This window comes from Podarcis tiliguerta (genome assembly GCF_965153285.1).
Source record: "Podarcis tiliguerta genome assembly, chromosome: 10".
Classification (NCBI taxonomy): Eukaryota; Metazoa; Chordata; class Lepidosauria; order Squamata; family Lacertidae; genus Podarcis; species Podarcis tiliguerta.
In genome coordinates, this window is record NC_139543.1 from 65035718 (window position 1) to 65057496 (window position 21779).

General features: G+C 44.2%; 1 protein-coding gene across 4 annotated transcripts in view; it reads right to left on the reverse strand.

Moving 5' to 3' along the window:
• The window catches only part of TAF3 (TATA-box binding protein associated factor 3), a 144081-nt gene that overhangs the window by 26632 nt on the left and 95670 nt on the right, over positions 1-21779 (reverse strand). For 2 of the 4 annotated variants that reach the window (XR_014502605.1, XM_083401909.1), the window contains exons 3-4: positions 15233-17031; positions 8809-8894 (exon numbers count right to left, since the gene is read on the reverse strand). Coding sequence is in view for 2 of the 4 variants with exons in the window: in XM_083401909.1 (XP_083258035.1) it covers positions 8809-8894; positions 15233-17031 (1885 nt within the window). In the remaining 2 variants the exon portion in view is untranslated. The remainder of the gene's footprint in view (positions 1-8808; positions 8895-15232; positions 17032-21779) is intronic. The other 2 variants (XR_014502606.1, XM_083401910.1) reach the window with 1 other exon arrangement.

Sequence of the window (21779 nt, forward strand, 5' to 3'; positions counted from 1 at the left end):
AGCCGCTTCTGGCGAACCAGAGCACTGCACGGAATCGCCGTTTACCTTCCCACCGGAGCGGTACCTATTTATCTACTTGCACTTTGACGTGCTTTCGAACTGCTAGGTTGGCAGGAGCAGGGACCGAGCAACGGGAGCTCACCCCGTGGCGGGGATTCGAACCACCAACCTTCTGATCAGCAAGTCCTAGGCTCTGTGGTTTAACCCACAGCACCAACCGCGTCCCTAGGATACATGTAGATAGCTATAATTCTGAGGATAAGGTTCAAATCCTCTTGTCTACAAGTCATGGAGAGCTGCCCTTCCTGTTCTGAGAAATGGGTATCCCTGGAGTCCCTTGGAATAAGACATCCACTTTTCTCCAGGACTGAAAACCCTCCCACCTGCATATAGGCTAACCTGATCTCAAGGGTAACGGTTTGAATGAGAGGAGTTAAGCAGAAACCCCCTTTTTAGACATCACAGGGACAGAGCTGGCCATTGACCAGCAGCCAGAGATGTCTAGTTGAATTTTCAATATACTGATGAGATAGGACAGACTTTGCTAATACCCTCAGCACAGCGCCTACAATGAGGAGCATTCACTCCCACTGTGCACTGAAAAGGCCAGACAAAAGGAAAGGGATCCAAGTCTGCTGCCTCTTTCTGTTCACTTAAGTGCATGTTTTTAGGAAAGGAAGGGGGGGGGGAAGGTCCACACATGAGGAACATTCCCAAGCCTTCCATGACAATGTGCCATTTCATTTCCTCTTCCTCTCATTTCTACATATAAAAAAGAGAGAAGATTTTAAACTTATCTTATCCCTGGGAGTCTCTGGGCAAGGTAATAATATATATCACAACAGCCACAAAGCAGGCAAATTAAAATGAACCGAATCAATGCTAAATGTTGGGACCACGCGATCTGTCAGCTTAACACCTTTTCTCCCCCAAAAGATGCCAGCCTGAAGAAAAATTCTATCACTAAGTAGCTTTTAGCCAGTCTATTCTCCTTTCGAGATCCCGGGGAAAGGCTGAAAAATGGGCCACACTAAAGTTTCAATTCTGTTATCCCACCATTAGCGCTTAGCCATTCACTGCTAAGTGCTCCTTTGTGCAATAATTGGGCTCGCCATTAGGTTTGTAATCAACAGAAGACACTGGCTGCCAAGTCCGCACTGTCTCCCGCCCCAGCTGTGCCTTAAAGCCTTCTACCGCTTTCTCTCCCTCTCCCCCCCCCCACCCCAAAGTATCACTTGTTCCCTGTCTTCCTATTTAATTCCACAGTCAAGTTCTCCTCCAGAGCTTTCTGCTGAATGGGAAGTGTCTCGCGGGGTAACCAACACTGCCCGCAGCTGCGTCCCACAATAGCTCCCTCCTGCTTGCGTTACAGCTTGTGGAAGATTTGGTCACGGTGCCCTAACTGCGGCAAACAGTGGTCCGATTCATAAAAACGTGCAGGAGGAGGGGCCTTCCAGCGGGATCCCTTTACCTGTTTCCCCACCACAAAACAAGGAACTAAATGGAATGGGTCGTGGGCGGCTTGGCCTGTAACGGAATCCCGCTGCCTGACAAGTCAATAAAGAGGCAACCCTCCCCTCCCCAGCCACACATGGAGAGCCAAGGTTAGAGGCAAACACAATTTGGATAGGCCTACACAGGGAGCTTAATGAGCCCCATTATTTGGCTATTGTGGGCAAACACTATGAAGCCAGTAATCTAAATTACCAAAGTCTGAATAACTTGTCGCTAAATGGCACACTGAGTTCAAAAGAAACCATACAATGGCTTACTTATTCGCCCTTTCAGAGGAGGACCATTGTCCCACCAGGAGCCTAGGACGAAGAAGGGATCCTAAGACAAATTCTGGGTGTTTTAAATTTATAAGAATCGCTGGACTACAACTACACTGCTCTGTAGCACCTGAGCGTAACACACGCTACGTTTAAAAAAACCTTATATGCTCCTCTATAAGGATCAAGTTATTTCCCTTATGTTTGTCCTGCTTTTTGGTCATTTTGAGTCAGAGTCAAAGCTTCTCAAGGCTTAATAGTCCCTTAGCACCACTTCACCCTGGGGGTTTTCTCTTCTGTTAAATCCATACCTTCAAACTCTGGGGCGCAGGCGCGAGGGATCTGCAATTTGCCACAGTTCCCCTGGTGCATGTCCACTCTGCCAACCTGTCACACTTTGTGTGTTGGACCACAGCAAACTCTACTGCAACCATGGCAAATGCAATTGCTGAACAGGGTGTGAAATTACTGCAGGCTCTGCTCATGTGAAATTTCCTACTTTGTGCAGGCACTGCAATGCAGAAATGCACATATATAGATAGATATAGATATAGATTGATATATCCCATAAAGACAAAATCAAACTGTACTGCTGTGAAATATCCATACATTGTTATATGGATTCAAAATATTTAAATCCATTTTTAAATTTAAAATATAAACATTTAAAATATTTCATAAACTTTGTAAAAGCTTTGTAAAATTTTATTCTAGAGCTTCACCTTAGTCACACAGATCTTATTCATGATTCTCTCTATTGAAGGCAGACACTGTACGAGCGTCGAAAATTACTGTGCTACAGTGATAAATAATCTCACCTCTCGGTCAAGCAATTCTCTTTCAACCTCAGTTTTCCTCTCTGCAGTATGAGAACAATAACCCCAACCTGCATTACAAAGTTAGTCGCAAGGTTTTCTGAAAAAAATTGACTACGTGACAGTGTCATATAAATGCTATGTATTATCATTACTGGTCATGTTCTTCCAAGCTGTTGGGTTTTAAGTTTTCAAAGAATGCACAGGATCAGTTGTGGGCACGCCCAACTTGGCATCCTCCAGATGTTGTTATACATCCTCAGTTAACACAGTCAATAATAGAAGCTGAAGTCCAATAACATCTGGAGAGAGCCAGGTTGACACCAATGATTGAAGTACAACTAAATTGGATGCTGAACTCTTCCTTAATGATTGCTTCATTGGGCAACATCAAGGCCCACTGAGTCCAGCATTCTTTGCAAGATTCCCAGTAATCATTTTGCAACCCACCAGAAACTGGCCAGTGGTTTGGTTCAAACATTTTTTTAAAAAACTACAGTAGTAAATGGGGATGCCAGAGAAATCCCACTGGCAGAAAAACATTGACTTCGTGTGAAATATTAATATAGCTGGCAAAAAGGTTAATCAGACAATAGTTCTGAAAAAAAGCCAGTTTGTGACAACGATACACATTAGTTGCTCAAAAATCTATTGGCAATTTAAGTTCAAGAAGTCCACACAAGCCCTTTCCAGATAACCAATCTTAAATGCCTCCCCAAAGAGACTGAATTAGTGATCTTGTAGCCAGATAACACAGGAAAACACACACATATGCACCAGCAGATCATTCAAATCATATAAAAAACGGTCATAGATTTCTCTAAAACCCAGCAAACTAATAAGTCCCAGATCCATTAAGGATAAGATCTTTCACAATAAATTAAATAAAACAATTTATTGAGGCCTGGGCTTGAGATAAAATAGATTTACTGGTTGACCTTTTATTCATTTAAAGAACAAAATTAGCTCTAATTGCATTAGAATGGAATCCAGTAAATTTCTTCTAATGTGGCATTTATGCAAGTGTTGCTGTAATTGTTTACTACAAAGATAGAAATGCTCTGATTATAATCTATTTTCCACTTGGTTTTAGTGTGCAGTCAAAGCACTTGCAAGAAACCACCACCTGGGATGTAACATGTCCTCTACACTTTGCTAGAGCTAGATTTGAATATCTAGTGACCCAAACCTGCATTTAAATTATTACAAAGGAAATCCGGTTTTTAAATAAGTTAGTGCATATTTATTTGCTGGTGGTTCACCCAGCGGAATAGGTCAGCCTTTCCCAGCTTGGTGTTCGCCAGATATTTTGGACTACCATTTCCACCAACTCTGAAAATGTCCATGCTGGTGGAAGTTAAAGAGTCCAACTGCACCTAGAAGACAGCAGGTCAGGGAAGGCTGGAGTAAACAGAAGGGCTGTAACAGGGGTCTTATATGAAACTCAGTAGATGAACTTTATGCATTTGCTTGTGGGTAAGACAGATGTTATGAAATGAAGGCGCTCTATCTGTTTTTAGTTGATGCATATAATGAAACACAGCAGGCACCATCTTGGAATAAGCAATCCCTTGGGTGTGAAAAAAGGAACTGCTGAAAATAAACAAAAGCCTAATTTCAGATGGTGCATATCACCTGCTGCTTACCCAAATACATAAATGGTTAACCATTATTTTGCAAAATGCTGCCTCATTGATTGATCAAAAAGGTGCCCCTGATAAAACAAATAACTGAGTAGCAACTTATTTATCAAATGTATATCCTGCCCTTCATCCCAAAGGAGCCCAGGGCGGAAGAAGACATTTGTCCAGATAATGGGGTTTGCATAAAGGTACATGGACCCATTGGGTAGTAGTCTACTGCCTTCTGGTTCTTTTCCTGACAGGATACGGGAGGCTTCATTTTGCACCTACAACTTTCATCATCGCTGACCGTAGGCCATGGTAGCTGGAGCTGAAGGCTTTCCATCCTTGAGGAAGAGTGGATTTTAGTGTGGGCCAAGAAATTTGTGTGTGAGAGTGAGTGTGTATGTATGAGAGAGAGATGGCAAGAGGCTCAGAGCAAAGTCCAAGACCCACTCTCGGACATGCTGAAGGTTAACTGCCCAAAGAAGTGTATGTTATTAGAAATCTCTTGGCACCTTGTTGGGAATCTCAAGTAGGGAGAGTACTGCTGAGCTCAGGTTCCCATAGGGATCTGGTTGGTCACTGTGAGAACAAAATGCTAGACCAGATGGGCCTTTGGCCTGATCCAGCCGTGTTCAATCTGAACAAGAGTGGCTTACGAGAGCAATTTTAAAAATAAATAAATCCATAAACAATAAAACAGGAACCATACAATTTAGCAGCTCGGGAGACAACAGACTAGCATACCACTAGATCAAAAAAGTCTGAGGACAGGGATAATGTCCACCTGGTGGTCAAAGAGATCTTTGGTTTGGGTGAGTATCTTGAGGGTGGAGTTCTAGACACTTTCCCCCAGTCACTATCCACCTCTGATGACTATCTTAAGACACAAGCAGGTTCAGGTGAACCTGCAATGACAAACCTAGACAGCATCTTAAAAAGTAGAGACATCACCTTGCCAACAAAGGTCCGTATAGTAAAAGCTATGGTTTTCCCAGTAGTGATGTATGGAAGTGAAAGCTGGACTATAAAGAAGGATGATCGCCAAAGAATTGATGCTTTTGAATTATGGTGCTGGAGGAGACTCTTGAGAGTCCCATGGACTGCAAGAAGATCAAACCTATCCATTCTTAAGGAAATCAGCCCTGAGTGCTCCCTGGAAGGACAGATCCTGAAGCTGAGGCTCCAATACTCCTCATGAGAAGAGAAGACTCCCTGGAAAAGACTCTGATGTTGGGAAAGATTGAAGGCACAAGGAGAAGGGGACGACAGAGGATGAGATGGTTGGATAGTGTTTGCGAAGCTACCAGCATGAGTTTGACCAAATTGCGGGAGGCAGTGGAAGACAGAAGTGCCTGGCGTGCTCTGGTCCATGGGGTCACGAAGAGTCGGACACGACTAAACGACTAAACAACAACAGGTTCAGGTCGAAGAACTGGAGAAGTCAGACCTTAAGGTTCCCAATTCTAAGCTGTCCGGAAACACTTGTTATCTCTTTCATACCACAGAATAATAGCCAAGTACATAGGTGCTCCTGAGAAAGAATGACATGTGATCTGAAATAAGTGACCAGGAAAGGAAGGGGCAGGGAGACTTATAGTAATTCCACTCCTGTGAGAGTAAGTTACTGACCTCACCTCCAAGATGAAGGAGGGAAGAGAGGCTAGAGGACACAGAAGGAAGGAGAACTAAGAAGCGCAGACTTAAATAGGCAATTGGCAAATATGGGGGGGAAATTGCAGAAGCGGGTGAAAACAGAGACTCCTGCTCTGGGCAGCAAAGCACCCATTTAGATGAAGCAAAGCCAGGAATTTAGATGGACATTTTAAATAAATGTTAGAAATTAGCAATCTCCATCTCTTGCTGGCTGTTTGTCTAAGCAGAGGCGACCAAATACCGAAAAAGCAAGCTATGTTCTTATCTGTAGAGAAAGGCTCTGTAAGACAGGATTGACGGACCTTAATAGAAACAGTCTGAGGGATGCAGAGCCACAGTGATGTTGCTCTGCTTATTTGGTGCAAAGAATTTCCAATTCCATCCTTCTGGCAGCGCGCATAAATCCCTCAAATCAACCTGCTTCTTTTCAGCTTTTTTTTTCTTTAAAAAAAGAGACGTTTCTACATCATTTAGGTTCCCCCCTCCCCACATAGATACTAATGAAATGGCAAAGTTGAAAGATGCTCTGTAAATACTGACAACACAAGATACAAAAAGGCACAGAAACCAAGAGGTTAATTCTACACGTCATGGTGGTTATTGCCTTAAAAGGCCTGAGCTGGAAGTAAGGCTACCTTAGGGAGTTTGTTCTCAACAAGCTGATCTTGAACCCTGGCGAGATGGAGGCACTGTGGGTGAATAGTTCCTGCGTCCGAGAAATTGGGACAGCTGCCAACCCTGGATGGGGTTGTACTTGCCCTGAAGGAGAAGGTTCACAGTTTGGGGATGCCCAGGTAACCTCAGTGGCTACAAAGGCCTTTTACCAACTGCGAATGGTTCAACAGTGTCAGGGAACTGCCATCGGAGTGGGAGGCGGTGAGGGGGCTCCCGGATGATGGTGGAGAGGGTCCTTGTAGGAGGAGGGATAGCCCATCCGCTGGGGAAGGTAATCAGCGTAACACCAGTGGAGAAGGGGAGGAGATAGAGGAATCGGAGAGGTGGCTCCAGGACTCTTTGCAGGAGACCAGCGGAGAGGGGACAAGTGTTCCTTTGCCCACACCCACCCTGCGCAGAAAGCTTTGGCGCAGGCAACGGGGGAGGAGACTGGGCGTCAAACAGCTTTTATGTTGGAAGCGGTTTAAGAAACGCCCACTGACAGATTCTGCCAGCAACTGAGGCAGCCACGGAATAGAGGCTGTCCTGTCAGAAAGGGTTCAACCATGCAACCTAGCCAGGAGTAAAGGCAACTTACGCACAAGCAATCCCTAGAACCATTACAAACAGCTATGGCCATTCCTGGGAAAATCTTGCCACAGTAAAGTGGTACCTCGTGTTAAGTACTTAATTCGTTCCGGAGTTCCGTTCTTAACCTGAAACTGTTCTTAACCTGAAGCACCACTTTAGCTAATGGGGCCTCCTGCTGCCGCTGCGCTGCCGCTGCACGATTTCTGTTCTCATCCTGGAGCAAAGTTCTTAACCCAAGGTACTATTTCTGGGTTACCAGAGTCTGTAGCCTGAAGCGTATGTAACCTGAAGCGTATGTAACCCGAGGTACCACTGTAATTCATGTGTTGGTTACTTCAAGACTGGATTACTGCAATGCACTCCATGTGGGGCTTCCCTCGCGCATGATCTGGAAGCTGCAGTTGGTGCAGAATGCTACAGCACGATTGCTGACAGGAGCGAGGCACAACTCCACTTACCATGGTAAGTGTGTCCCCCACTGACTGGAATGTGTTCCTCTCAAACCTGGAATTGAGGAGGGAGGGAAGGTTGTCCCTGCAGCCATGATGCCCTTTGGAAACACAGTACAGTGCGACTGTGGAGATAATTCCACTTCCAAGTAGCAACAACAACAAACCCCGTACGCGACAGTGTGAATGTGGTGCAAGGGAGGCATGTAGAATTTGGATACTCCTCTTTCTACAACACAAGGACAAGGGTGCATTATGCAGAATATAAAAACAAGACAGTTGCAAAGGAAGAACTGAGGGTGCACCTTGGATTTGCTCCAGAAGCTTCTTGCTTTTAGCTGTGGCTTTTATTTTCTAGTGGTAGCACCGGACGTCATATAGGATGTCAGGCCACTGGGAGTGGGGCAGGATTTGTTCCAAATGGCCTGGAAAACCTAACTAGGCTGATGGGCTGGAAACTCCCCACCAATGTCATAGACATTTCCTTTCCCTCTCACAAAGGAAGGCTGTACCACCAGACCTCATTGCTAGAAAACACTTGGGCACCTAGTCTTTCAAGTAACAGTGTCCTTGTCTGAGTACAGGGAGAAACAAACAGAAGCCCTGAATTTATGCACGCAGGCTGTATGACTGGAGATGGCACCCCTGAATAGTAAGGTAAAGCTAAAGGGACCCCTGACCATTAGGTCCAGTCGTGGCCGACACGTGGCAGCACTCACCTCGCTTTATTGGCCGAGGGAGCCGGCATACAGCTTCTGGGTCATGTGGCCAGCAGGACTAAGCCGCTTCTGGTGAACCAGAGCAGCACACGGAAACGCCGTTTACCTTCCCGCTGGAGCGGTACCTATTTATCTACTTGCACTTTGACGTGCTTTTGAACTGCTTTTGAACTGCTAGGTTGGCAGTAGTAGGGACCAAGCAACAGGAGCTCACCCCGTCTCGGGGATTCGAACCGCAGACCTTCTGATCAGCAAGTCCTAGGCTCTGTGGTTTAACTCACAGCGGCACCCGCGTCCCTTACCCCTGAATAGTAGAAAGGCTCTATTTGGTTGCAAAATTAAACATTTTAAATCATGACGGAAGCCAATTAGCATGCACGTTTGTCTAGGCAATATATTCATTAGAAATCGGGGAATAGTTCATTAAACAGGATTTGCCAGGGGGAGGAAATAAACAAATGGGATGACACTGCACCCAGCCCACCCACCACCAAGATTTTATCAAATGGGGTTTACTTTATACTTACATCTTGTCCTGACCAGCCCCCACTCTCAGCGTCAGCCTCGGAATCACGGGAGAAGGCGCAGGAACAACAGGTTCCACTTTCATCTGCTAAAGGGAAAACATTTAACTGTTAAATGGGCTGCATATCCTAAAGAGAAATGCAACACTGACAGTGGGACATTGCAGGAAATTATTTTATGGGAAAGGATGCACGTAACTTTGCCACGGAACAGATTCTGGTGAAAATGAGAAAAGGCTACGTGGCAGATTTTGCATTTACTCCTTGTGACAGTATGGTTTAGTGTGATATTCACCTGGAATTTTTAAAACTGTGCTGTCTTTGTATGACATTGCACTGTGTAAATGGACAGACAGTGCCATCCCCAGGGTACCTGGCGTCCAAAAACTTGGTTTGAAATGAAACCTAAATGGCGCCAAGGACCAGGAATCAGAGTCTTCTTAGAATCATAGAAGTGTAGAGCTGGCAGGGTCCCCAAGGGTCATCCAGTCCAACCCCCTTCAATGCAGGTGATGAAGCCAAATATAAAGGCCATCTGGTGTCAAAAGGAAGATGGATTTGGCACCGGGGGAGGGCATTCCACATACTGGGTACCACAACTAAAAAGCCCTCTCTGGTCACCTCCTACCTAACTTCAGAAGACAAGGGCAGTCAGAGGAAAACCTTGGAAGTATTCTAAGTAGTAGATTAAAGCTAAAGCGCATCTGAAATAAATACAATAGGCCTAGGAGTGCTGATGGACCTTGAACTTGTTTACATGTTGAAGTCATTCTGGCTCTGGTGTGTTCTTCTACAATAGAAAACCTCATATGCTATATTTCTAAGATAGATGGATGGATAGATAGATAGATAGATAGATAGATAGATAGATGATAGATGATAGATAAATAGGGTTTTTCCTTCTACTAACAAGTGGTAGTTTTTCCCGTCTGTTTTTTATGTCTTTGCATTTAAAACTGTCCCTTTCCTTAAGAATCCTCAGGAGGCACTGATATTTTGCAAAAATGTATTCAAAGTTATTTGGCCGAGAGCCAGTGGATGAATCAGCAAGGTGCCCTAATAAACACCATTAATCACCTTCCTCTCCAGTCTTTGGCTTTATGATTCAGTGCAGACACTCACAAAGCAGGCTAGGCTTGTATGTCATTGTCTGTTGTCATTTATTCAATGTGCTATATAACAGGAGCTGGCAAACACGCATACAGGAGTTGTCTTGTTGGGCTGAGAGCAAAGACATTCTGGTCCGGTGTTCTGTTTCATTAACAGCCAACCCAAGGCACTAGTGCGCTTCCAAACAAGGAGTAAAGACGGGGGTCTTCCTATTCTGTTTTCTTCCAAGCAACTGGCATTCAGAGATATACTGTATTGGGAAGTTCCATTTGCCTCCCAAAGCTAATATCATTGTTTGTTCTTTCAGGTTGCTACTGTTCATAGGGAGTCCAAAGGAAAGGGGTGTGTGGTGCTTATATCCAATCTCTCGGTGACAGCAGGATTTGGGGGGACACCACCCTGGATGGGAGTAGGACCGCTGTCCATGAACACATGCCTATGTGTCTTGGAGACCAGGCACTTGTTATAGTTCCATTCTGTTGGTAGTCTTTCCTTTGGTTAAAGGTAAAGGGTAAAGGGACCCCTGACCATTAGGTCCAGTCGCGGCAGACTCTGGGGTTGTGGCGCTCATCTTGCTTTATTGGCCGAGGGAGCCGGCATACAGCTTCATGTGGCCAGCATGACTAAGCCGCTTCTGGCAAACCAGAGCAGCGCACGGAAACAGCGTTTACCTTTCTGCTGGAGCGGTACCTATTCATCTACTTGCACTTTGACGTGCTTTCGAACTGCTAGGTAGGCAGGCGCTGGGACAGAGCAACAGGAGCTTACCCCGTCGCGGGGATTCGAACCGCCGACCTTCTGATCGGCAAGCCCTAGGCTCTGTGGTTTAACCCACAGCACCACCTGCGTCCCTTATATACTGGCTGTGTATCTTGATAGACTGAGCAGAGCAAATTATTACCGAGCTAATGTTTGCGTGTGTGAATGTAATCATTATTTGTTTGTTTGTTTGTTTGTTTGTACCCCACCCATCTGGCTGGGTTTTCCAGTCACTCTGGGCAGCTCCCAACAGAATATTAAAACACGATAAAACATGAAACATTAAAAATGTCACTAAACAGGGCTGCCTTCAGATTACTTCTAAAAGTCAGATAGGTATTTATCTCCTTGACATCTGATGGGAGGACATTCCACAGGGAGGGCACCACAACCGAGAAGGCCCTCTGCCTGGTTTCCTGTAACTTCACTTCTTGCAGCGAGGGACTTGCCAGAAGGCTCTCGGAGCTGGACCTCAGCGATTGGGAAGAACAATGGGGGTGGAGACGAGGCCGTTTAATAATGTAATAATGTTTAGCTTTTGAGCTGCTGTTTTGTTAGCACTGCTTTATAGATTATAATTATCAATAATTGTTTTTGTGATGATTTGCCAATTGTGTAAGTCGTGTGCTGTCAACTGTGATGCTGCAGTGTGAGGTTCATGGTTTGTAGGCCACTTTGCGATTTGCTTGAATGGAAGTGGCACAGAAATACAGCCAACCGTCGATACACCTGCCTTACATGAATTCGCCAACTTTATTAGAAACTATCTAAGCTGGCAGCTGTCACCAGTGCTTGTGACTAAACTACACAATGGTGAAATACATCCTATTGAGACTTCAGGACCTGCTATTCAGCTTCTGGGGGTAACGTTCTAGTAAAATGGAAGAGGCAGAAAATTGTGTGACAGTGTGCTGTTTAGTCTGCACCTTAAATACAGCCTACTGCTTGTTGCCACCAAAGATGCCACTGTATAAACAACTCTAGGAAAAACACTGTTTAAGGAATAAATTTTCAAGTGTCAGCATCAGTTGCAGCAGACATTTTATCTAATCAGAAAAGAAATCTTAGCAGAAATCATGTTTTGATTCTACCCCCAATGACTGGTTTTCAAGTATGGAGACCCACCCAAAAGCTTGCTTACTTATAGGGTTAACTTTTGGGTCTCCTAATTTTTGTCCAACTGTTTACAATCCGGAAAGGTTCCAAATGGTAACCTGAGTCTTTCCATTTAACAGGAAACCAGGAGGTTAGAAGAACCTCTGTATGTCTGTGTGAGAGAGAATAGATGCGTGCAAATGCAAGAGAAGCAGGAAAAGGTGGATGTTACGGAAAAGGTGGATGTTAAGGGAACATGAGCTTTCATTGGTTAAAAATTAAAGAGCTGCAATTCTGGAGTAATACTGGAAATTCGGGCCAGCAGAAGAGCATTTACAGTGGATTACTAAGCTTCCCAAATCACCAAAGAAGTAAAGTCCAGCAATATAAGACTCCTTTGTAGCTAACTAAAAATACATTGTCAGTGGATTTGTCCAGTTTTATGTATAAGCAATACTTCTTTCACCTGAACTAATACTAGTAGTCATATAAGCCCCTTATTGCCATGTGCTGCATTCCCCCCCCCTCTTTTTTTGCTAATCTTCAAGGATTTAGCTTCTTTGCCACATACCTCAGGGCACCAACTGATAAAGCTCAAACTCTCCGTTTTTCCAGGACACCAGCAGAGCAGCCTTGCAAAAAATGAAAATCACTCAAGAGATTTAAAAGGGGGGAAATTTATTTTCAAAATCCTGACTTGCAGCAAAGAGGTGGACTTTTTCGACTTTTTTTCTTCTCCAAAGCTTATCTGTCTAGATCAGTTTAAATTTTAATTCTATCCAGGGACTCTTTCATGCAGCCTGGCTTTAAAGTTTATCTTTTGACAGGGACTTTTCACCAAGGTAACAGGAAGCTTTGTCAATGTAATCTGCCCAGGCTTATATGGCTTTCCCTATAATACAATATATTTTAGGGCTATGAAGAATAGACTTTTAATAGGTGGTATTGTTCCATTATATTCCTAATGTTACACCGAATTCTAAAAAAACAGGAGACAAAACCTAGACAAGAACCAGTTATGGAATGGGAGTGGAAAACTACATTCACGGGAATTATTTTTGAGTTTGTTCGCATGGTATGGTTTTGGTATAATTCCACTCTGTATTGTGAAAGGCTGTGGCTATGATTAGTTATTCCAAAACTATTGTCATCTATACGTATTTATTTATATGTTGTTTTCCACTGGGTTAAGTATAATTCCCTACCTAGTTTGGTTATTAAGGGGATTTAAAGTGCAATTTCTTACCCCAAAGCTTGCAAGCTAAATAGAATAAAATAAAAAGAGAAGTAAAGAGAGAGAGAGTGAAGAGGGAAATGGCTGGGGTGGATGGAAAAATGGGAAGGTTGGAAAAGATGCACACACAGTTGCCAAAACCCAAATGACCCAATTTTCTCACTAAGGATACCACCTTGTCACGCACCTCCTCCCAAGCAGACTACATATCTTTGAGTTGAGACAAACTTCCTTTGCCTAAGCCTGTTCTTTCCCCAGGACCTCCTCTTTTCTCAGAGAGGAGGACCGCTGCCTCTCTGAAACTGGGGACAAGATTAACTGAGACAACGCAGATGCCTCTCACCAATGTATCTCCAATTCAGCCCTCGCTGCTGATGGTTGGGCTATGGGGAGCCATCAGCATTGGCAGCCTGGTTCACATGCAATGCTAAACCATTGTTTACTGGCTCATAAGGGAGCCCCATCCCCTCTCCTGCATGGCCAGGAGAACTTCTACTGAGTTTTGTTTCACTTTTAAATGTGGCAGCTAGGCTGGTGATTGGGAGCAGTTACTAGTTACCGGTCCTAAAGGATCTACAATGGCTCCCAGTACGTTTCTGAGCACAATTCTACAACTACAACTAATCCAGAATGCGGTAGCTAGACTGGTGACTGGGAGCAGCCGCCGAGACCATATAACACCGGTCTTGAAAGACCTACATTGGCTCCCAGTACATTTCCGAGCACAATTCAAAGTGTTGGTGCTGACCTTTAAAGCCCTAAACGGCCTCGGCCCAGTAAACCTGAAGGAGAATCTCCAGCCCCATCGTCCAGCCCAGACACTGAGGTCCAGCTCCAAGGACCTTCTGGCATTTCCCTCACTGCAAGACAAACAGCTACAGGGAACCAGGCAGAGGGCCTTCTTGGTAGTGGCACCCACCCTGTGGAACACTCTCCCATCAAATGTCAAGGAGATAAACAACTATTTCACTTTTAGAAGACATCTGAAGGCAGCCTTGAAGGGAAGTTTTTAACGGTTGATGTTTTACTGTGTTTTTAATGTTTTGTTGGGAGCCGCCCAGAGTGGCAGGGGCAACCCACTCAGATGGGCAGCATATAAATAATAAAGTTGTTGTTGCTGTTGTTGTTATATAGTGGAGGAAGCAATCTAACGCCAATGAAAAATAGCAGCTAGATGTACATAAAGCTAATTTATTTAGGAAATTGGCATACAGGACAGAAAATGTAAAGTACCCTTTTGGAGATGCAGTGCTGGATCAGTAAAGACAGAGGTCAAAAATAAAATTTCCATTTTACCCTTGCCTCCAACACCCCTGTTGTCCTATTCATTTTTAGACTGCAAGCTTTCCTGTTTATGTAACCTCAAGTAATGCTTTGGAAACTGATATAGCCCCCCTTTTTCAGGGGTGTCCAAACTTTTTTCAAAGAGGGGCAGATTAGATGAAGTGAGGGCCGACCCATGAGGGCCCTTTTGACCTTTTTTTAGGATTGAAATTGTTGAGCTTTCTTAGGATTGAGGTTATTGAGGTGCTTTTTGGATTTTACCCCAGGAAATAAACTGCCGCAGGGGCCAGATTAAACCGACCGGCGGGCCAGATTAGGCCCCCAAGACGTACTTTGGACATGCCTGCCCTATATGAATAGTACAGGTGCATTAACTTGAACATGCTCAAATTTTAAAAGAAGACTTAGGGTAGGGTAAAGGTGAAAACTGCAAAAAAGGTATGATTTGGGGATCTGTTAACTTTTTAAACTTTCATAATTAAAAGATCAACATAAACAGAAGCCCTGCTGGATCTGGCCAAAGGCCCATCTAGTCCAGATAGCCAACCAAATGTCCATGGGAAGCCTGCAAGCAAGACCTGAAAACACTTTTGTGATTCCAAGTAACTGGTATTTGAAGTCATACTGTCTCAGACAGTGGAGGGAGAACAAAGCCTTAACCTCCATCTGGCATGGATGCTTTAGCTGAGATTCCTGCATCGCAGGGGGTTGGACTAGATGGCCCAGGGGTCTCTTCCAACTCTACAATTCTAGGCTTCTATGATTCCGTTATCCTCATTTTACTACTGTGAAATCCTTTCGATCGATTCAGTTTTTAGGTTTAAATATTTTACTGTTTCAGAACCCTATGAAGCATATATTTAGATGTTGCTCCGGTATAATTCTGCTATGGTGTGGGAAGCTGAGCAATAAAGAACCCAACCACAAAATACACCAATTGCTTACTTTTTCATGTTTGTGTTTCTCTTTTTCCTTTTCTTTCTTCTCCCTCTCCTTCTTTTCTTTCTCTTTCTCCTTCTTCTCCTTCTCCTTGTCCTTCTCCCTCTCTTTCTTCTTCTTCTTCTCCTTTTTGTCCTTCTTCTTTTCTTTGGGCTTCTCCTTCTCCTCAAAGAGTTTTTCGGGAAGGATCGTCGGGAGGGCCGGCAACAGCGACGGGAGTTTCATGGCCGCCGGGCTGCTAAACAAGGGCAGGGGCAGGTCTTTGGGAGGCAGAACAAGAGGCACTGACGAAGTTTTATTCTTGCCTTTATTTTTCTCTTTAGCTTTCTCTTTGTCTTTCTTGTCTTTATCTTTCTTGCCTTTATCTTTCTTCTTGTCTTTATGCTTCTCTCGTTCTTTCTTGGTGCTGCCATCTTTTACCTTGACTTTTGGCTCATCATCAAAGTCTTTAATTTTGAACTTGTACGGATCCAAGTCATCATCTCTGATCAAGTCCTTCCATGGAAATTTTACTTCTTTGCCTCCATCTTTGTCTTTATCCTTGTCCTTGTTTTTCTCCTTGTCTTTGCTCTTCTCCTTATTCTTCTCCTTGTCTTTGTTCTTCTCCTTCTTCTTCATTTTTGTCTTCAACTCTTTCTTCAGCTTCTTCATAACTTCTACTGAGGAAGCCAGCTTAGTTTTCTCCTCGTAAACTTTGAGCAGAGGCTCTGGAGTTGGTGGAGAAGCAGAGGGAGATGAGAAATAAGGGAAGTTTGCTGGCACATTGGCAGGAGGGCCCATATTTGCTTTTCGAATGACCTCATCTATGGAGTCATCCATCGTCCATGAAATGTCTGAGCTTGACGTTCCACCAGAGGGAGGAACTGGGGTGCTTCCTGCTTTATTTAAGCTGCTGTTAGCAGAAACAGAAGCTTTGGGGGTTGTAGTCTCTGACACAGACAGTCTTTTAGGGCTAGTGAAAACATCCCCTTCCGATTCTGACCCTGAGGAAAACTCAAATGGGTCCGGGTCCCGCTCAGCACAAGCACGAGCAATTACAGCATCAATGGAATCGTCAATTGTCTTGTCGAGCACGGCCACTTTCTTCGCCGGATTCTCACTGTTTGGTTTCCCAGGGTCAACGGGGGTTGGCCCTTGTTTTATTTGGATATTCTCTTTCCCCATCTTTTCACTTAACGCTGCCAAGGGCGTTCTACTCGGGGTCTCCTGCTTAACTGCTACCTGAGGGACATGAACCGGAACCTTTGGACTCTTAGGACTTCTGGGGCTCTTGGATCGGCCCGGCGATTTCTTCTCTTTGGGTCCACTTTTTGGAGAGCGGATGGGGCTTCCGGCCACTGCTGGTGATGGAGGAACTTTGGGCGCCTTCGTTTTCTGCCCAGGGGAGTTCGTTTTCACCTTTGCTTTAGGTGTGAACGCTCTCGGCTCCAACGGTTTGGAAACCGGCAACTGCGATTTTGCAATGGGAGCCAGTACGGGTGGTTCTGGAGAGAGAGGAGCCACGTCAGCACCATCCTGAACGCAAACCGGGGAAAGCATGGGTGGCACCTTCTGGGCATTGATGGAACTAAGAGGCTCACGCGGTTCCACCGTCCCGTCTGGACTATCTCCTTTCACGCTAGCTAGTTTTGGCCGCTTGGTGGCAGGCATTTCCTCAGATTCGGGACTTTCTAATGGCCTCTTGCTCAAGTAGTTTTCATCGTTGACAGCCTCCTCCTCTTCCATTTCTCCCTCTTCCTCCAAAGGTACTTGCATGGCTTCTGCTGAAGTCCCGCCATCAGTGGGCACCTGCTCTTCCTCTTCCTCTGTTGCAAGAAACAAGCAAAGGGAAAGTTGTTAGTTTACTTAAGACAACGGCACAACTTTCTATAAAGAGATCACAAGAAGTAAGCTCACATGGTCTGAATGACTCGGTTTAAGAAATGTACAAAAACAAAGCATTTCACTTATCAGATACAGTATACAGATTAAATGGTACACAACAGCACTTTATTCATACACACACACACACACACACACACACACATATATACAGTGGTAACTCAGATTAAGTACTCAGTTAAGTACTTAATTCGTTCCAGAGGTCCGTACATAACCTGAAACTGTTCTTAACCTGAAGCACCACTTTAGCTAATGGGGCCTCCTGCTGCCACCGTGTGATTTCTGTTCTCATCCTGAAGCAAAGTTCTTAACCTGAAGCACTATTTCTGGGTTAGCGGAGTCTGGAACCTGAAGCGTATGTAACCTGAAGCGTATGTAACCCAATGTACCACTGTATATAGTATCTTTTTCATATTTTCAGAGAAATCCATTCTCAAATTGTGGTCCATAAGCAATTTTTCTACTGCTATTTTTTTTTAATCCATTACCTCTACCATTTCAATTGGAGCCAATTGCAGCATCTCCCTCCACATCACGTGATTGTCTGCTTCTTTGGATCAAAATACCACAACCAGAGGAGAAATTCTAGGTGTGCTGGATTTTGCTAGAGGGCCAAGGAAATATATATCCTCAGAGAAAGAGAAATGTCGTATTTCCTTCCTCAAACCAACCAACCAACCAACCAACCAGAAATCTTATTTTTACTGAGTTTCACTGAAGTTACGTGTAAAGTAGCAAGGAAGGAAGAGCGGACCAAATAAACCAAAAGCAAAACATAAACAACTCTGGTTGACCACCGTTTTATCCAGCACTGTGTGAGTGGACTTTCACTAGCACAGCAGGATTTCCCGTTTCTCTCCCAGGGGTTCTCTCCATAAGCACCCCTAAATACCTGTTCCAGAGTGTCCCCCAATTGTCTAGAACAGATTTTGCATGTGTGCAGGAAGCTGCAGGGGAAAGTAGGAGGAACAGTCCATTGTGCAAACTAAAGTCTGCTGCATGAGCAAAACATCAGTGTTAGATACAATCACAAGAATATATATATACACATTTATGTATGTAGCGGCAAGAAAATATAGCTGGTCATCTAGAATCAAACATCCCTTAATATGTGACACTTTTTGTTTATGTCAGGGTGTGTAGCTTTAAAAAAAATCAATGTAGCTACATGGAGGTGTATTCAATGTCCCCCCCCCCCCCGTCTTTCCTCCCAAAGGAGCCCAGGAAGGCAGGTTAGTCATATTCAGAGTCGACCAACTGAAATCAAAGAATGAGATTAATTTAGGTCCGTTAATTTCAGCAGGTTTACTCTGAGTAGCACTTGGTCGGATACAACCAACGGTTCAATCACAAAATGATTCTCTAGCTCTACTACTGTTAAATAACCTCTGTATATTCATTTACCCAACTTCATAAAAAAAAAAGTCTGTCTGGCTTGACCTTAGCAACACGAGAGTGGTTGCAGTACACACTCGTCTTTCGCTTAACTATATAACAGCCCTCTTTTGAAGCTTAGTAATTGCAAGAATTTTAAAAACTCCAGCATGAAAGCAACCTGTAGATGCTATTAGTGAGGAATACCCAGAATTATTCAGTTTTTGGAAGGTGGCTGCAAGGAGGAATGAGTATGCAATTTTGTTATTTTAACAAACATTTTTTTTAAATAAAATAAAATATTATTCTGAAACTGTGCAAAGTCTTCCTTTATTCTGAATCCAACTTAAAGAATCTCATTTGGAAGAGTTTCCTTTCAGGCTATGGGAGGGGATGTTTCTTCCCTCTAAAATGTGTCAATGCCCCGATTTAGGAGAGTTGAGTCAAGAGCCCTGGGCTGAAGCATGAATGAGTGCCAGCATCACAAATTAAGTAAAACGAGCTAACAAGTCAAGCTTTTGCCAAGGCCCAGAGGATTTACAGCAGCCAGTCCAGAGTGGAGACTTTGCCCGGGGATAAAGCCTTAGCCTTCTGTGAAAAACAGAAAAGTGTTAGGCAGTTCAGTTTTGCTTGGATGGGCATGCACATTTCTGTCTCTTAAAAAAAAGCAAAAGCAAAAGCAAAAGCAAATCACTCTTGACTGAGTCGGCACCTGCTAGAAATAGACTGAACCGCCAGTTTTTGTGCTGCAGGTTTTCTCAAATCTGGTTCAATCATTATCTGATCTATTATGGGAATGAAATATGCTTTCTTGCCCGATAATGGTATGAATTAAGAGGGGAATGAGTGTTGGTGCTGGAAAAACATTTCAAATTCATAGGGAACAGCTTCCAAGTTATAGATGTCAGCCCAATGCAGGCCTGGAAAAATGCCTCCGCGTTGCTTAGTTCCCTGCATCAAATTCCAAGGGGCCCAAGGAACTATGATTTCCCCCTACCCCGCTTCAGAAGATACCTCTGATCGCCAGCAAAAACACCATTCAATAGCTCCTCCTTCCGACAGTCCATCAAGAGTTATTAACAAGTCCTCTAAAAGGTGTTTCAGACAGATGTTGACAGGCCTACTAAAAGCCAAAGATATTCTAGGCATCTTGCGTTCTTAACAAGAGCATCTGAAAAGCTAACCCTCTTTCTAGATTGTATCGACGAAAGGTGAGCTTTCACATGATAATGTTCCTTCACAGCAAAATACAAAATTTTCTTCTATTTATGAATACGATTTATAGGCTACCTATAACTCACATTCTCTGGGTGACTATAAACGCACTGTATGTGCAGAAACCCAAATGTCAGGGCAAAGACCAAGTTTGAATTCTTCTCTCTGACATGCTAGTTTTCCGTGTGCAGGAAATATTTCTGGATGCAGGAGGATTCGATCCTATGAGCCCCCACCTGCAGCCTCAAAACAGGTTTACCTCTTCACCTGTTCTTTGTGAGCACTAGGCTTGAGTAATTGTGCATTCCCAGTCTTCAATACCCAGGACAGCTGATAAATAATTCCAGGTTATACCCTGAATGAACGCGGTGCTAGAATCATAGAATCATACAATCATAGAATCATAGAATCATAGAGTTGGAAGAGACCACAAGGGTCATCGAGTCCAACCCCCTGCCAAGCAGGAAACACCATCAGAGCACTCCTGACATATGGTTGTCAAGCCTCTGCTTAAAGACCTCCAAAGAAGGAGACTCCACCACACTCCTTGGCAGCAAATTCCACTGTCGAACAGCTCTTACTGTCAGGAAGTTCTTCCTAATGTTTAGGTGGAATCTTCTTTCTTGTAGTTTGTATCCATTGCTCCGTGTCCGCTTCTCTGGAGCAGCAGAAAACAACCTTTCTCCCTCCTCTATGTGACATCCTTTTATATATTTGAACATGGCTATCATATCACCCCTTAACCTCCTCTTCTCCAGGCTAAACATGCCCAGCTCCCTTAGCCGATCCTCATAAGGCATTGATTCCAGGTCTTTGACCATTTTGGTTGCCCTCCTCTGGACACGTTCTAGTTTGTCAGTGTCCTTCTTGAACTGTGGTGCCCAGAACTGGACACAGTACTCCAGGTGAGGTCTGACCAGAGCAGAATACAGTGGCACTATAACTTCCCTTGATCTAGATGCTATACTCCTATTGATGCAGCCCAGAATTGCATTGGCTTTTTTAGCTGCCGCGTCACACTGTTGGCTCATGTTAAGTTTGTGGTCAACCAAGACTCCTAGATCCTTTTCACATGTACTGCTCTCAAGCCAGGTGTCACCCATCTTGTATTTGTGCCTCTCATTTTTTTTGCCCAAGTGCAATACTTTACATTTCTCCCTGTTAAAATTCATCTTGTTTGTTTTGGCCCAGTTCTCTAATCTGTCAAGGTCGTTTTGAAGTGTGATCCTGTCTTCTGGGGTGTTAGCCACCCCTCCCAGTTTGGTGTCATCTGCAAATTTGATCAGGATGCCCTTGAGTCCATCATCCAAGTCGTTGATAAAGATGTTGAATAAGACCGGGCCCAAGACAGAACCCTGTGGCACCCCACTAGTCACTCTTCTCCAGGATGAAGAGGAACCATTGATGAGCACCCTTTGGGTCCGGTCAGTCAGCCAGTTACAAATCCACTGAGTGGTAGCATAGTCAAGACCGCATTTTACCAGCTTCTTTACAAGAATATCATGGGGCACCTTGTCAAATGCCTTGCTGAAATCAAGGTAGACTACATCCACTGCGTTCCCTTTATCTACCAGGCTTGTAATTCTGTCAAAAAATGAGATCAGGTTAGTCTGACATGACTTATTTTTCAGAAATCCATGCTGACTATTGGTGATCACAGCATTCCTTTCTAGGTGCTCACAGATTGTTTGCTTAATGATCTGCTCCAGAATCTTCCCTGGTATTGATGTCAGACTGACTGGGCGGTAATTATTTGGGTCCTCTCTTTTCCCCTTTTTGAAAATAGGGACAACATTTGCCCTCCTCCAGTCTGCCGGGACTTCGCCTGTTCTCCAGGAATTCTCAAAGATGACTGCCAGTGGTTCTGAGATCACATCTGCCAGTTCTTTTAATACTCTTGGATGCAGTTCATCTGGCCCTGGAGACTTGAATACATCTAAACTAGCCAAGTATTCTTGTACTATCTCCTTAGTTATTCTGGGCTGTGTTTCCTCTGCTGAATCATTTCCTCCAAATTCTTCAGGTCGGGCATTGTTTTCTTTATCGGAGAAGACTGAGGCAAAGAAGGCATTGAGGAGTTCAG